Raw genomic sequence first — 18,094 nt, forward strand, 5'->3', positions numbered from 1 at the left:
TTTCTTTCATACACCTTAGTTTTTTCAATCATTTTCTTCAATAAATGAGCTTCCAATTTGTTTCCAGCAACTATTTGCTTCAATAAAAACTACTGCAATCAATAGTTTGGGATATGTGGGTTCTTAAATGGATACTTTACCTCTAATTTGATCTGTTTGCTAAGCCAAAGGTTATTTACAAGTTACTGGCTTTTTGAGTTTCCTTTTTTTATGATTGATTTTCACATTACTACAATCTTGTGAAAGTAAACATAATCCCCTCTTCCTCCCAAAATGATAGAGAAGCCTCAAAAAAAATAAAGAGGAAAAAAATGTACTTCAGTCTGTGTTCAGATACCATTGGTTCTGTATCTAGGATGGGCTGCATTCTTTATCATAGGTCCATCAGAGAAGTTGCTTCAGTTTTTTTTCCCACATTGCTATTAACTCTATTTCCCTCCATTCTATTCTTCCCCACTCCCATTTATTCTATTCTCTCCTTTCACTCTGTCCATCCTCAAAACTGTGTTTTATCTGACTACCTTTCCCCACAATCTACCCTCACGTACACCTTCTCCTTCCCCTCTTGTCTGTCACCTACACCTTCCCATCCCCTTTCTTTCATCTGTGGGCATTTAAAAAGGAAGAAGCCATGGATCACAATGTGAGTTGATCAGCTATGATGACTACAACTCCTCTCAGCTGTTCAGAGATCCAGGACAACCCCTGGGGGACCTGTTATGGACAATACTATTCACCCCACAGAATCTTAATGTATACTATGATCAATCACTTCTTAAAAACCTCTTAGGTTTTTCCTTCATGTCTCATGACTTTTTTCCCCCTTAGTCCTAATTCCTCTTACACAAAAGACCTAATATGTAAATATCTTAAACATAAATGCATATAAACAGCTTTTACCAGACTGTTTGCCACAAAAGGGAAGGTAGTCTAAAAATGTATAACTTATAAATTTACAAATGGATGAATGTTGAAAAGTTACCATAGCATGTTATTGGAAAAATAAAAATTAAAAAGAAAAGTTCATGCCAAACAAATTTCGTTTTCTTTGAAAGGCTTTCTAGACTCATAGATCAAGGTCATGATAGAAATAGTATTCTTGGATAAAGCATACTTGACAGTATCGCTTATAAAACTTTTTGCCCAAACTATGTGAACTGATGGTAGAGTTTGTTGTTTATTTGTGTCAGACATTTTGGGTTTTCTTGATAGGGATACTAGAGTGATTTGCCATTTCCTTCTCCAGTTCATTTTCTGTATAGGGAAACTGAAACCAGCAGGGTTAAGTGACTTGCCCAGGGTCACACAGAGTAAATAACCTAAGGCAGGATTTGAACTCAAGTCTTCCTGGCCTCAGGACTCGTGGCTCTAGCCACTGGGTCAACTAGCTACCTAATAGTAGTTAAGTACAGACTCAGAGATGATTAAGGGGGAGATGGGGCAATATATCAGCCTGGAGGACAATCTTGAACAGCTACAGGTTATTTTTCCCAAGTGCAGGAGGTTAAGAGAAATGACTAATATATTTGATAACAGAATCTGAGTTCAAAAATATTCCAACAGGCCAGATCTGTGGGGGAAAGGAGAGGAAATAAAAATAAATGATTTAAACAATATATAGGAAACTCCCGATGAGTAAAATCCCTTCTGCCAATAAGATTCAGCACTGATATATATACATATATATATATATATATGTATATATATATATATATATATACACACACACATATGTGTATATGTATATATAGTTGCAGAGAAATTAGAAACTTAGAAAGATGCCTGAATCACTGAGGTTAAGTGATTTATCTAAGGTCAGTAGGTGACAGATGAAGACTTGAACAAGTCTTCCTAAGACCTGCTTTTTCTCCACTGAGCCAGGCTATCTCTCCAATGAAATGTAGTAGGGATAATATGCTTAATTTTTTTTAAGTACATGGGTATATGATGAGAAAGGCCTGTCTAGATAGCCATGTGAAAAAGATCAGGAGGTTTTTACTGAATTTTTAGCTTACTATGAGTCAACAAGTATGAAATGACAACCAAAAAAACCCCAAAACTAATACAATCCTATGTTGCATTAATAGAATATATAGTAGAGACAACTAGATGATGTAGTGGATAACTCTTGTCCTGGAGAGAGGGGAAGAACTGAATTCAAATCTGGTCTCAGATGCTTACTATCCATGGAAACCTAAGCAAGTCAGTTCCTCTCTGCCTATCTCAGTTTCCTCAGCTGTGAAATGGGGATAATAATACTATTGTGAGAAATAATTCATTTAGATTCCTACTCTATTCCAATCTATTAATAAGTTTGATATTCTGTCTCTATGATTGATATAGAATCTACATCCTGTCACCATAGCAAAATATGCAAAAGAAATACAGAATCTCATTGGTTGATAAATTTTGCTCTTGAGAATAAAAAAAAATGGCACATCAGCGGATATTTGGGTATCAAATCCTACAAGAACAAGGTCCTGGTAGAAAGGAGCACTTGGAATTGTGAGGAAGATCTGAGGTCAACTTCATTACAGGGTATCATGGACCCTTTAATAAAGTGCCATTGGCCCAGAGCTCTGCCTCATTGTTCTTTTCTGGAAGATTTTAATTCTCACAAGCACCTACCTTTCAGGGTTGTTCTGAGGGCCAAATGAGGATAAGAGATGATTATTGTTCTCATATATAAACAATCAATTATTGAATTAGGACCAGAATTTTTTCAACAGTTTGTAGGTTGTAGTTTGAAGGGCTTTCTTGATGGATGAAATTACATAAATCCTCCAGGGTACATGCCTTTCATCTAGGGTGGGAAACCTCATTCAGTTAAAGAACCTTTTCCTGGGTGGGAGACCCCACCCAACTAGAGAACATTACAAACAATTTAAGCTAAGGAGAATTTCAGTCCATTGTGTTCCACTCAGGCCTGAGCAGAGGTGGACCCACTTTTGTAGAGACTGTCCTAGGTGGGGGTAGAGTGGATAAGAGGTAAACCTTTTTTGTCCAAGACTAAATGATCAGACAAATCCCCCAGCCTTTCATTAGAATAGGCCCACCTTTCATTATGATATTCATTCTTCTCATTAATTGTTTTTGTTTTGTTTTTTTAGGTTTTTGCAAGGCAAATGGGGTTAAGTGGCTTGCCCAAGGCCACACAGCTAGGTAATTATTAAGTGTTTGAGACTGGATTTGAACCCAGGTACTCCTGACTCCAGGACTGGTGCTTCATCCACTGGGACACCTAGCCACCCCTTTCTCATTAATTGTTAACCAAATAAGAGTTGATTGCAACCCTCAGAACATCCACTCTTTCAAAGGTATAAAAGTGTTGAGTGGGTTCCATGAGGAATCTTTGGCATTTGAGCATTTCACTAATCCATTTTATTAATTACTGCTATTATGATTAATAAAATGTTTATTTGCCCAGAAAATGTCACTTGAACTTTTTATATATCACAAGGACAATATTTTAAAATGTTTGTCATATGGTAAAATATTTAGCACACTTAATAAATTTTTATTTCCTTCCTTTTTACTGTCTTGAAAAAAGGGAGTTTATAGTCCCTCTATATTGCATTCTACTCCAATGATAGCTCCAATGTTGTGCTTAATTCCTAGTGTTACAGTTTAGAAAAGAAATTGATAAACTTGAGCATGTCAAGAGGGGACTGCCCAGAATGGTGAGGGTACTTAAACCCATGACTAAAGGAATTTTTGAAGGAACTAAATGTTATATTAACCTAGAGAGAAGAAACCTTTGAGGCAGCTAAGTGACTCTGCAGATAAAGGGCTGGACCTAGAGTTAGGAAGACAAGTTCAAATTCAACCTCAGATACATACTTGCTGTGTGATCCTGGACAAAGTCAATTAACTTCTATTTACCTTAATCTACTGAAAAAGGAAATGACAAACCACTTCAGTATCCTTACACCAAAAGCCCCATGGACAACACTAAGGTCCATGTGGTCATAAAGAGTTGGACATGATTGAACAACAACAGTGGAAGTGAGATTAACCTTATTGTGTATGATCCCAAAGACAAGGTTTAGAAAGACAACTTTTGATTCCATATATAGATGAACAACTTGGATTGGACACTAATGCATTGTTGGTGGAGTTGTGAACTACTTCAGCTATTCTGGAGAGCAAATTGGAATTTTGCCCAAAGAGCCATCAAAGCATGCATACCCTTTGATGTATGACTCATCAATATCACTACTACTCTGCCCCAAAGAGATAAAAGGAAAAGGACCTATATGAGCAAAAATATTTAAAGCAGCTCTTCTGGTGGTGCTAAAGAACTAGAAATCAACTAGGGAATGGATGAATAAATTGTAGCATATGATTGTGATGGAATACTTCTGTGGTATATGAAAAGACAAGCAGAAAAACCTGGGAAGATTTATATGAACCGACATAAAGGGAAGTGAGCAGAACAGTGTACAACAGTAACAGCAACATAGTATAATAATCAACTGTGAGTGATTTACATTTTCTCAGCAATATAATGATTCAAGACAATTCTGAAGGATTTATTATGGAAAAATGCTAATCACCTTCAGAGAAAAACAAATTCTAAAAGAGAAGGAAGCATTTTTAAAACTTTAATTTTCTTGGGGGTTTTGGTGGTCTGTGTTTTCTTTTATACCATTACTAATATGGGAAATATGATTTATATAAATAGACATATAATATATATATATATATATATATCAAATTGCTTATTTTCTCAATGAGGGAGAAGATTTGGAACTTAAATTTTTAAGAATGAATGTTAAAAATTGTTTTTACATGTAATTAAAAATATTTTTAAAATACATATAGAGGAATATCCTAATAAGTTAGAATGGGTTGCTCAATTCTGGAATTCTTTAAGTGATGACTGACTGACAAGAATGTCACAGAATAAGTTCTTGCTCAAGGCCAAGCTGGACTAGATGACAATTTAAATGCTTTGCTTTTACACCAAATTAAAGTCTTGCAAATATTGATGGAAGTTGACTAGACATAGATAGAAACATGTAATTTATACATGCAGTGCCAAAATACATGAATTAGTTCATAGCCTTTGATGCAGCAATACCACTACTAGATCAATATGATCTATATATCAAAGAGATCATAAAAAAGGGAAAAAGACTCACATATACAAAAATATTTATATCAACTCTTTCTGTGGTGGCAAAGAACTGGAATTTGAGAGGATATCTTCAATTGGGAATAGCTGAACAAATTGTGATATATAAATATGATGGAATATTATTTTTCTAAAGGAAATCATGAGTAGGTGGATTTCAGAAAAACCTGGACTTAAATGAATTGTTGCTGAGTGAAGTGAGCAGAAACAGGAGAACATTGTACACATTAACAGCAACATTTTGTGATGACCAATTATGATAGACTTAGCTTTCCTCAAGCAGTTCAGTCACCAAAGACAATTCTAAAACACTTGTGATGGAACAAACCATTCACATCAAGAGAAGGAACTTTAGAGTCTGAAGGCAGACCAAAGCTTATAGTTTTACATTTATAAAATTTATTTTGTGCTTTAAGTTTTTTCCATTTCATGGTTCCCTCCCTTTATATTCTGATTCTTCTTTCGCAACATGATTAATATGGAATATTTAAATACAATTGTACATTAGTACCTATATCTGATTACTCACTGTCATGGGGAGGGGAGAAGGAAGGAAGGGAGGGAGAAAAATATGGAACTCAAAATCTTACAAAAAAATGAATGCTGAAAATTATCTTTACAAATTGGGAAAAAAAATTTTAAATAGCATGAGTTGGTAGTTTGAAATCCATAAAATATTTTCCCATAGAAATAATGTTGTTATATATTGGTTAACTACTCAGACCAAGCTACAAAGAACCATTCAACTCTTAATTTGATAAATTTGTATATGATAAATTCAAATGTTAGCCTCTGTCAAAGACACTCCCTTACTACATTTAGGCATCATTTTGGTTATGATATGAAAGGTGGTGTGAGGTAGTTCATAAATAACTGACCTTGGCACCAGATAGCCCTGATTCAAGTCCTACCTGTGACACTACCTGCTTGGGTAACTCTAGGCAGCCAATTAGCCACTAAGTCCTCTAAGCAATTTTCTCATAATGAAGAGAAGGTGCTGTCCTTCCTTGTTAGGAGGTTCTTCCTCAAGAACTCTCTTGAGCCAATGAAATCACATATCCTTTCCCTGCCTCTGTCTTTGATTGGAATGAAATGGAATCCTTCCGTGTATTCAATAAAATTCAGTTATTAAATGCCTACTATAAATAATGGGGAGAAAAATGAAACAAATTTTGTTTTCAATGAGCTTACATTCTATTGAAGCTTTGCTAAGTTCCCCAAGATATTCAAGAGTTTTTGTTGACACCTCCATGGGTGCTATATTGGGAAATGCACTCAATTTTTGAAGTCAGAGCACCTGTGTTAGAAACCTGGTTTTTGCCAAATGTTATTTTTCTGACCTTGGACAAGTCACTTGACCCCTTTGAAATTCAGTTTTCTCAACTATAAGGTTTTACAGAAGACCTCCGAGGTCATTTCCAGCTCTAAAAATTTATAAAATCAAGAGCTTCACTCTATTGAATTTAATTTGGTGAGAATGATTTTTGTAGGTGGTAGAAAAACTGGCAATGTTGGTGAAATAAATGACTGATAAGGCAACTTATTTGTGACATTAAATGCCACAATGAAGAAAATTCTGTACTGTACCTGAGTAGGCAAATACTTTGGAATCAGGAGACTTAAGTCTGAATTCAGACTGTAGCTCTTAACTAGTCTGGTGACCTTGGTTGGCCAAATACTCTCCCTTTCAGAACCTCATGAAGTAATATAAATTCCTTCATCTATAAAAAGGGTGTGATGATATCCTAATACTTACCCCATGGGATGGGATGCTGGTGAATAAATGTGGAAATACTTTAGGAAGGTTTTCTTTCAGGGATTTTGGGAAGGTAGTGAAATAGGGCAGGAAATGAACTAGCGCTCCTGAATTTTCTTCCTCTTCCCCCTTCCTCTCCCTGCCCCCTCCCCCCAAATAATTTAAAATAATGCTTCAAAGTGAACTTTAGAGCAGTAGAAATATTTTAAAGTCAAAATAAAGCCATTGTGCAGCCCTTAAGACAATGTGAAAGAACATTAGGAAAGACCTGATTTATGGAGCAGGGGTCTAATCTAATTGAAGTATAGATTCCTCAGAATCATCAAACAACAAAACCACTGAGGGACAGCTATATGAGAGGAAACTTCAGCTTCAGGGTCCTCCACTGGCAGGCATGAAACACAGTGTCTATGTGCACTAACCAGACTCAATCCTGGACTGGGACTATGGGCAAGGAGAGTGAGTACATGCTGGTGAATATGGTTGCAAAGGAGCAAGGCCCTGCTGCCTGTAGTCAATCCACGAAGAGTGAAATTTCTGATTCAGGGTAGAGGGATAAGGCGAAGCTGCAACCACTTGAGAGACTGCAGAGAATGAGAGCTTTTGCAATGACAGCATTGCTGGGGGCCTTGGTCCCAGCTCAGGGGTGGAGAGGACACCTGAAGTTACTCATACACCAAAGTGTGAGCTGGAGGAACAGTGACCACACCTGATCTTCAATTATAAAACATTGGAAGAACCAAGAGGTCAAAGGTCAGATAAAACTGAAAAAACAACAGCATGAAATATCTGAAGTCTGCGACATTATTCTCCACACTTCTGGATTAGGGTCTAATTCTAACATAATGTTAACAGCCAAGAAATAGGCAGCTAAAATGAATTAGATCTTGTCCTTCATTATCAAAGAAAACCAAAATGATATCACTATGTTTGAGAAAAATTACAGTATGTCCGATTGTGATTGATAAACCAATATGAGCTCAGAATGCTCTACCATGGGTAGGGCACAAATAATTCATGTGAACACATGGGGTGTTTACTCTAAAATTACATATGTCATGTTTCCGTTGAACTGCTTCAATTCTTCCTTCTTCATAGAGCACAGCTACCCTCACTGATGAGGGCATGCCATGCTGGGTGGTCTTATACTAGTATCTCCCATGCTGTACTAATAAATTTTAAAGTTCTTAAGTGAGACCTTCAGGGTGTTCCTTTATTGCTTCTTCTGACCCCCTTGTGAGTGTTTGACCTGTCTGAGTTCTCCATAAAATACTTATGAACTCTGGGTAAGCAAATTTTGACACAATTTTCCATAAACCCTCATGACTGACAGTATCAAAGACATGATCAAATTTACAAATATTGCTAACAGTGCTCTGTTCTGTTCTTGGCATTTTCTCTGGAATTGTTGGACAGCAAACACCATATTCCTGGATGATGGAGGCATCCTTGAATTCTTTGGGGATAACTTCTTCATATCATATAATATGGAAAATTTCAGTCAGCTTTTGGTTAAGCAATGTACCCTTGCATGGACATTTTGCAGATCTCAGTTGGAATAGAATCAGCACCAAGTGAAAGGAACTTCATGGCATTCAAAACCTCTTATTCAGTTGGAACTTCAGCTAGGGACTTATTGACTTCAAACTGAAGTAAATGGCATTGATTGATAATGGTCTGTTAAGAACACTAAGGAAATAGAAATAGTCAGCCCATCTCTCTGGAATCATGTTCCTATTGTGGTCAATGTGGATCCATCAGCACTGACCAGTTGAGATGCACCATAGGTCTTTGGCCCATAAATAGCCTTCAGGGCATCATAAAAGCACTTGGTTTGTTACTATCTTCATAAAACTGAATTTCATCTGCTTTCTTAGTGAACCAAGAATCCTGCATCTTTCTAAGCTTTGCTTATACTTTGCCTTTGATGGAATTAAATGCTACCTTCTTAGAAATGAATGAACTATCCTGCTAGTAAACCTTGTGAAGTTCTCATTTTTCATTTAGCAGCATCTGTATTTCCTCATCATTTTAATCAAAACAGTCTTGATGTTTGTGAGTGTTCTTACCCAGATGAGCAAATGCAGTGCTGATCTCTGAAAGCTGCCCACTCTTTTTCTGCTCCACGATTGCCAGCTGTTTGTTGGCTCAGTTTTCCTTCCAAGTTAGCAACAAGCTGTTCCCACTCAGAGATACTCTAATCTCTTGACATTTAATCTTTCTAGTATTCATTCTGCCTTGGGGCTGCTGCTTTGGTTGAATGTATATATTTAGCTGGAGAGGATGAGTCTATAATTAGTCCAGCATTCTGCACCACACATTGCCTTTGTCACTCTCACATCCTGTCTTTTCTCCTTACAATCACATAGTCTATTAGATGCCAATGTCTGCTACAAGGGTACATCCAGGAAGTTTTATTGCATTTAGATAAAGAGAAGACAGTGTTTGTGCTGAGAAGGTCATGAGATGCACAAGTCTCCAGTAGTAGGTGACCATTGCTATTGCTGTTTCCAATTCCATTCCTCCTAAGGACTCCCTGCCATGATGGCTCTAGATCTGATCCTACTCTAGCATTAAAGCAGAATTATAAGCTTATTTTCTTTTGGCACATTGATTATAAGGGTCACCAGGTCTTCATAAAATGTTCCTTTGAATTCCTCAGGGTTCATCATGGTGGGAGCATAAGCACTGATGATGATGGCACAGTATTTTCTTGGAAGTAACAATCTCATTGTCATGAGTCTGTTGTTTTTATTCCTTTTGGTAGTCATTCAAAAATGCTGATAAGATTAGTTTTGATTGCAAAATCCACCCCAGCTTCATGGAATCTTCACTATGGTCATGCCAGAAAAATGTGTACCAGCTCTCTCCTCAGTAAGCTGGCCTTCATTTGCCAACCTTGTTTCATTCAGGGCTGAGATTTGGATATGGTACTTGCTGAGTTCTCTTGTAACAGGTCTATTGGATCTTGTGTGCATATTCCATGTACCAATGGTGAATGAAATCTTCGTGTGTGTGTGTGTGTGTGTGTGTGTGTGTGTGTGTGTGTGTGTGTGTGTCTTGATCGCACTGTGGGATCCCAGCCTGCTGTGGTAATCAGTAAGCAGAAAATTTTAGGGCACCTTTTCTGGCCCCCTTCCTCACATCAGGAATTGAGCAGTGCAAACCTTAAATGGGATGATCAGTCATCCAGGGAGTTGCTGAATCTCACTGCTGCTTTCATTGGGGAAATGACAGTATGGCCTGGGTTATCTGTGTGCAGGGGTGTGACTACAGCTTCCAGGGTTATCTACATCTGTTGTTTCATTGCTTGCCTATTTCCACAGGACTTGAGGAATGGTGAGGTATGGGTGATGTCTTTTGATGTGCCTGTAAATTGGATTTAAGTGAGGTAGAGTAGCATGAAGTCATCTGCCTCACTCTCTCTTACAAAGTCATCATGATCCAATGTGGCAAGACAGAGTCAAGACAACTTGTGATGGCTCTAGATGAAGTGGATGACTTTGGGGTCTTTGATGTCTAACCAATGTCTAAGTGCCTTGTAGCACCTACTTCAGCTGCCTTCATGGCCGTTGGAACAAAGTATTCTCATCTGTCCATTCTACTAGTAGAAGACTCCACATGCTTGGGGTAGACATTCCATACAACTCACTGATGAATCTGAGATGCCTTTGGTTACCCTCAGCCTGGTTTAGCCTGTCTGCCAAAATGGTTTACTGGGCTATGGCCATTAGGCATACTACAGTTTCTTGGAGTCACAGGTGAGAGTAATTGGTTCAGGGGGATATCAAAGATGGAAAGCAGCCCTGAAGGGGGATCAGCGGTCCTTATACCAGAGGTATTAGTCTTCCTTGAACAAAAAAGAAAGATCTCAACCATGGATAGTGGTTCTCTATGGTGATGGAGTAGAATGGGCTCAAACTCAGGGAAAAAAATAGTGAAATCAAAACAGCTAACTTCCAAAGAAAAATATATAATAGTCACAATCCACTAAAGAACATAAAAATCAAATAAGAGGAAAAATTAGGGAAAATAGAATAATGCAAGAAAATCAAGAAAATTATGAAAAGAAAGTCAATCAATTGCAAAAGAGATTCAAAAACTTATGGAAGAATATAGCTCTTTTAAAAATAGGATTGGGCAAGGGGAAACTAATGACTATATAAGACACCAAGAAATAATAAAATCAAAAGAATGAAAAAAAGAAGAGCATATGGGAAACAGATTCATGAGAATTGGACTATATGAAAATTATAATAAAAAAGACTTCCAGAAATGGTACTTCAAGAAATTGTTAAGGAAAATTGTCCTGAAGTTTTTGAACTAGAAGGTAAAATAGAAAATTTTTAAATCCACTGAAAGAGATCCCAAGATGAAACTTACAAGAACATTCCAAAATTCCCACATCAAGTAGAAAATTCTGCAAGAAACCAGAAAGAAATAACTTAAATATTATAGAGTTACAGTAAGGATAAAACAAGATTTAGCAGCTTCTACATTAAAAGACCAAAAGCCATGAACATGATATCTCATAGAGCAAAGAAGCTTAGTTTATAATGAAGAATTGCTTGCCTACTAAATATAAGTGCAAGAAAAGAAAAAGATATTTAATTAATTAAAATACTTTTTTAAGTATTCTTGAGGAAAGACAGAAAATTTGACCTACAAAAATCAGGAGAAAACATAATAAGGTAAGCATGAAAGATCAATTATGGGAGATTTAATGAGGTCAAACTGTTTATTTTTATATGGAAAAATATTATCTGAAACTCTTAAAAATGTTATCATTGCTAGGGGACAGCTAGGTGGTACAGTGGATAGAGCACTGGCCCTGGAGTCAGGAGGACCTGAGTTCAAATCTAGCTTCAGATACTACTTAGCTATGTGACCTTGGGCAAGTCACTTAACCCCATTGCCTTGGGAACCCCTCCTCCACAAATAAATGCTATCATTACTAGGTAGTTTGAAAGAGTTCATGTAGAAGACTTGGAGTTAAGTGTGAAGAGATGATTCCCCCAAAATAAAATTGGGTAAGGAGAGATAAAATGGAGAAATTATGTAAATGCAGCATGAATGGAAGAACTGTTACAGTCAAGGACAGTAGGGAGTGGAGGACTAGCAGTGCTTAATTCTCATCATAACTCAGTCAAAGAGGCAATAATATGCTTATCTAAAAGGGTATAACAGTCTTCTTAGAAAAACATTAAGTCAGGGCAATATGATAAAGAAGGGAATCTTAGAACAGTTGAAACAAAGGGGCAAAAGAAAAAAGGTAAGAGAAGGATTCCTAAGAAGGGACTGAATTAGAGAAAGTTGTGAGAAGCAAATTGAATATCTGAGGAGGGATAGAGTAAAAAAGAAAGGGAGCGAAGGATAAATAGTGAGGAAAAGTAGGACGAAGGAAAATACTTAATAATTGTAACTTTGAATGTGAATGGAACTAGATGACAGAATAGTTTAAAAACTAGAATACAACAATTTACTGACACAGAACATTTTTTGAAATGAGAGAATAAACAGAATAAAATAGAATAAAAACAGAGAATTGGAGTAGAATTTATTATGCCTTAATGTAAAAATAAAGCAGGAGCAGCATTCATGATCTCAGATAAAGTTTAAGATAAAATAGAATTAATTAAAAGAGATAAGCAGGGAAACTACATTATATTAAAAGCTACTATAGACAATGAAATAATATCAATACTGAAACTATATGCACCAAATGCTATAGCAGAAAAATTTTAATAGGAAAAGTTAAATGGATTTCAGGTGGAAATATAATAGTGGAGACTTCAACCTTCCCATCTCAGAACTAAATAAATCTAACCAAAAAAATAAATCAAAAAAGTCAAGGAGTTGAACAGAATTGTACATAAGCTAAATATGGTAGATATCTGGAGAGAATAAAATGGGAATCAAGAGGAATATACCTTTTCTCAGTGATATATGGCACCTTTACAAAACTTGGTCACATATTAGGGCATAAAATTTTATAGATGCATAACATTTTATAGTTAAATGCAGAAAAGCATAATTATTAAATGCACCCTTTTCAGACCATAAGGCAAAAAAATATATTCAATAAGGGGTTGTGGGAACTCAGATTAAAAATTAATTGGAGACTGAATAACCTAATTTTTTTTGTTTTTAGGGTTTTTTTGGTAAGGCAAATGGGGTTAAATGGCTTGCCCAAGGCCACACAGCTAGGTAATTATTAAGTGTCTGAGACCTGATTTGAACCCAGGTACTGCTGACTCCAGGCTGGTGCTTTATCCACTGCACCACCTAGCTGCCCCTGAATAACCTAATCTTAAAGAATTAGTGGGTTATGGGGTAGCTAGGTGGTGCAGTGAATAGAGCACTCAGGAGGACCTGAGTTCAAATCTGAACTCAGATAGTTAATTATTACCTAGTTGTGTGACCTTGGGCAAGTCACTTAATCCCATTCATTGCCTTACAAAAACAAATTTTAAAAAAGTTGATGGGGAAATTAGTGGGCTAAAGAGCAAGTCAAAGAAACATAAATTTATTAAAAAAGAATGATAATAATGTAACAACAAATCAAAACCTATGGGATGCAGCAAAAGCAGTAATGAGAGAAAAATTTTTATCTCCAAATGCATACATCAATAAAATAGAGAAAGAACAGATCAATGAATTAGAATGAAATTTTTTAAAAACTGGAAAAAGAACAAATTTAAACCTCCCAACTAAATACTAAATTAGAAATCCAAAAAATTAAAGTTGAGATTACTAAAAATGAATGTAAGATAACCTTTGAATTAATAAATAAAACAAGGAGTTGGTTTTGTAATAAAAAAAAACCAAACCCTAAAACATAAACCATTGGTTAATATGATTTTTTTAAAAGAGAGGAGAAAAAAAACCCAAAACACTAATATCAAAAATGAAAAGGATGAATAATGCACTAATGAAGATGAAATCAAAGTACTTATTAGGAACCATTTTGCCCAATTATATGTCAATAAATTTAACAATTTAAGTGAAATGGAAAATAGTTACAAAATTATAAATTACCTATATTAACAGAAAAGAAAATAGAATATCTAAATAAACCTATTTTAGATTTTAAAAAATTGGATAGACCACAAATGATCTTCCTAAGAAAAACCCAGGACTAGATGGATTTGTGAATAAATTTTATTAAATATTTAAAGATCGACTAATTCCAATATTAAATAAATTATTTGGAATAATAGGCAAACAAATATGGTGCTGATATCTAAGTCAGGAAAAGTAAAAACAGAGAAAGTTTTAGAACAATTTCACTATGAATGTAGATACAAAATCCTAAGTAAAATGCTAGTTAAGAGACCAAAACAATATATCACAGAGATTATATATGTTATCAAATGGGATTTATATTCTGTGCAAGGATGTTTAACATAAAGAAAACTATTAACAATAGCAACAAAAATATAATGAAATCAACAGATGCAGAAAAACTTTTGATTGAAATACAACTCATTCCAATTAAAAACACTTGAAGGTAGGAGTATAAATGAATTTTTCTTCAAAATGATAAGAAGCCAATAAGCATAATTTGTAATGAGGATAAGCTAGAAGCCTTCACAATAATATCTGATGGGGAACAAGTATCCCATTTTCACTAATATTATTCAACATTGTACTAGAAATGCTAGTAAAAGCAATAAAAGAAGAAATAGAAGAAATCAGAATGGGCAATGAGGCAAAATAAAACTACCCTTTTTGATGATATACTTGTAATATCCTAAAGACACAACCAAAAATTGAAGCAATAATTTTAACAGAGCAGCCAGATATAAAATAAACCCACATAAATCATCAGCATTTTTATATCACCAATAAAACCTTGCAAGAAGAGATAACAAGTTATAACCGATTTAAAATAACTATAGACAGTATAAAATACTTAGATGTATATCTGCCAGGTCAAACCAAAGAACTGTATGGACATAATTAAAATATAGTTTTTATACAAATAAAGTCAGATTTAAATAACTGATCATGGGTGGGCAGAACCAATATAATAAAAATTGCATTTTCACTTAAATTTACTTCAATGATTTCCCAATTAAATTACAAAATATTTTGTTGAGCTAGAAAACAGTGTCCAAATGCGAACTCCAATTATTATTATCGCCAATCATTTGGTAAACTCACTCAGGTTATGCACAAGTTCTCATGGAATCCATGGGATAAGTGAAATTGTTACCCTCTTTCCCCTCCTCTCGCGCTCCTTGACCGGTATAAACTGCCTCCAGGGCACGAGGTTTCACCACGAGGCTGGGAGAGGCTTCCGAGGCTGCCAGCTGAGCCTCCCCCAGTTCAAGGATTAGGGCCGGGGGACCCTCTCAACTCTGGTCCTGCCCTGCGTTTTTGGCTCTCCTCGTGAGTTCCTGGCTTGGACGGCTCCTCTGGGAGCCATGGGCGCTTCTGTAACCAGGGAGACTTCCTTTCTGGGCGGCCCCCTCCTAGTGCTTGGGCTAGGTGTGCTCTTGGCTCCCGCCAGCTGCCTCGACATGTCTCTGCAACGTCCCCCAGTGACTGCCGAGCTAGTGATCCCCAAGGAAATCAACCCTCCGACACGGGGCGCGAAGATATCTGGACAGGTCTCCTACAGCCTGCACATCACAGGCAAGAAGCACATCGTGCACTTGCTACCCAAGAAAATGCTGCTACCCTGGCACCTGCCCGTGTTCACCTACACAGCCAAGGGCACTCTGCAGGAGGAGGACCCCTTCTTCCGGAATGACTGCTACTACTTCGGCTACATGGAAGGTAGCCCCAAGTCCTTGGCTGCCCTCAGCACCTGCTTGGGTGGGCTCTGGGGGATGCTTCAGGTAAACGAGAAATACTATCAAATCCAACCCAATCTGGCTTCCCCCTCCTTTGAGCATCATCTCTATCCCATAGCAAACATAGGCACTTCTAATCTGACCCGTGCTTTGGCCAGAGAGGAGATAGATGAGGACTTCTTCCAGACCCAGGAAACCACATCAGCCCCATGCACAGCCACTTTGGATGTTGTTCATTTGCGCAGGCAAAAGGTGGAGATGGGAGTTCTAGTAGGCAAGTTGGGGTACCAATTCCAGAACAGCAATGCAACTGTGGTACTACAGGACATGCTGTTCACACTTAACTTGGTGGACACGCTTTTTATGCAGATCAAGGCACATGCCTCTTTGACCTCACTGGAATTATGGACCACTCCTAGCCCTACAAATATCATCAAGAAGCTGCAAAATGTTCTTCATAATTCTGCCCATCTGCAAAGTAGGAGCCCAGGAGAACAGCAGCTTTGCGATTTAGTGCATCTCTTCCAGCAACATAGTTTCCACCCCATTTTTGGAATAGACTTCAGGACTGCAAAATGTAACCCGTATCCCAGCTTGGCTATTAAGGCTAACCTTGGAGTTCACCTGATCATTTTCTCTGTCCTTGTTTCCTGTGAAATGGGGCCTGACTTAGGAAGGTCCAACTATGAGGGAAACTTGCCTAGTCAAAGAAGACCCTGCCTCATAGGCAGTAGGGCCCAAACCTATGGTTCCTTCAAAAACAGCTACACTTTTGATAGTCATTTGGCTTCAGTTGCCAGTGGGATTGACCATCTCAGTGGAATCTCTGAGAAGATGGAAAAGCAGAAATGTGGCAACAAAGTCTTGGAAGAAGGAGAGGAATGTGACTGTGGCTCTGAGACAGAATGCAGAAAAAATCCCTGTTGCCAGCACAACTGTACTCTTTCCAAAGGTGCCCAGTGTAGCACTGGACTTTGCTGTAAAGATTGTAAGCTTCTCCCAGCTGGAAGAGTCTGTCGAGTACAGGCCAATGAGTGTGACCTTCCAGAGTTCTGCAGTGGGATGTCGGGGTTTTGTCCAGATGACATATACAAATATGATGGTACCCCATGTAGTAGGAAAGGATACTGTTACAAGAAAAGGTGTGGGAGCCACCTTCAGCAGTGCCAGGCCCTATTTGGACAGCAAGCTGAGAATGCTCCCCACCAATGTTACAAGGAAGTGAATAGTCGAGGGGACCGGTTTGGTAACTGTGGACCTGGGCAAGTTTCCTTTTTCAAAGGCTGTAATACCCAGAATCTCTTATGTGGAAGACTACAGTGTGTCAATATTGACATCATTCCTCAGGTACCTCACTATTACACCCTGATTCAGACTTACTTAAAAGAACCACTTGAAAAGGAAGGTGTCTTGTGCTGGGGAACAGCTTTCAACAAGACCGCAAAGAAGAAGGGCTTAATTGATCTTGGAGCTGTGGAAGATGGCAGCTCCTGTGGGGAAAACATGATGTGTGTTAACAAGACATGCCTCAACATCTCCAACATCTATCAGAAGTGTGTCCCAGAGCAATGCAATTATCGAGGTGTGTGCAATAACAGAGGGAACTGCCACTGTGATTTTGGATGGGCCCCTCCTTTCTGTCAGGATCCTGGCTATGGAGGAAGCAGAGATAGTGGACCAACAGTAGATCTTGGGATTGAGATGAACACAAGTTTCTTATCCTGGAGGACCTATTTAATTCGTGGTAGCATTTGCTCAAGCTTTGTAATTTTCAAGTGGGCTGTGATAATGCTGTATAAAAAGAGAAAGTGGAAAAAATCTTAGGAATAAAATGATGTGGGTGGTCAAAGCAGCCTAGTCCAAGATTTCATGAAGGACCCAGTTCAGAAAGGTAGCCACTCAAGTAAGACTTAAATCCATTAGAATTCTAGCAATACTATTTCATGAAGGTGATGGATATTTTAATACTGTTGTCTTCATTGTCATGCTAGAGCACTTTGTTTCTCAAAGGCTCCAAGAATGTTCAGCCATTTAACCCATATTATTTTTTCCTTATTTTTTTTCTGTTTTCTCTTCAAAAAATAAATGTTCTTTATATCTTGGAATCCAAGTATATAATTTTTTTAAAATTTGATGTACTTTGTATTAAAATTCACTGCCAATTTATTGCTCTCAATTCAGCAACCAATAAGTCACACTTGGTAGCAAAAACAGAGAAGCCTTCTGATATCTTTTCTCTTGACTAGTGTGATTATGGGATACCTGATCCAGGATGCATTCCAAGCCTCCTACCAATATATCCACTTCTTGTTTCAATGCAGCTTTTAATATATGTATATATATTTATGTATATATACATACATACATATATATATATATATACATACAATACCACACACA

The 18,094-nt window shown here is 37.2% G+C and overlaps 1 protein-coding gene and 1 long non-coding RNA gene across 2 annotated transcripts in view; one reads left to right on the plus strand and one right to left on the minus strand.

Annotated features, from left to right (window-relative positions):
- Positions 1–15,136, minus strand: part of LOC141520377 (uncharacterized) — a 137,936-nt gene extending 122,800 nt beyond the window's left edge. Inside the window, exon 1 of the long non-coding RNA XR_012477604.1 lies at positions 15,060–15,136. This is a non-coding gene — a long non-coding RNA (uncharacterized LOC141520377). The remainder of the gene's footprint in view (positions 1–15,059) is intronic.
- Positions 15,137–15,165: 29 nt separating this feature from the next.
- LOC141520378 (disintegrin and metalloproteinase domain-containing protein 30-like) lies at positions 15,166–17,799 on the plus strand. Its single transcript, XM_074232069.1, has one exon. The coding sequence runs from the start codon at positions 15,323–15,325 to the stop codon at positions 17,516–17,518; it is 2,196 nt and encodes a 731-aa protein (XP_074088170.1). The 5' UTR covers positions 15,166–15,322; the 3' UTR covers positions 17,519–17,799.
- Positions 17,800–18,094: the final 295 nt, after the last annotated feature.

Source organism: Macrotis lagotis, chromosome 4, assembly GCF_037893015.1.
Source record: "Macrotis lagotis isolate mMagLag1 chromosome 4, bilby.v1.9.chrom.fasta, whole genome shotgun sequence".
NCBI classification, from domain to species: domain Eukaryota; kingdom Metazoa; phylum Chordata; class Mammalia; order Peramelemorphia; family Peramelidae; genus Macrotis; species Macrotis lagotis.

What these genes read in the sequence shown, in the direction of transcription:
- LOC141520378 (XM_074232069.1), top strand. Translation starts at nt 15,323, where the DNA reads ATGGGCGCTTCTGTAACCAGGGAGACTTCCTTTCTGGGCGGCCCCCTC.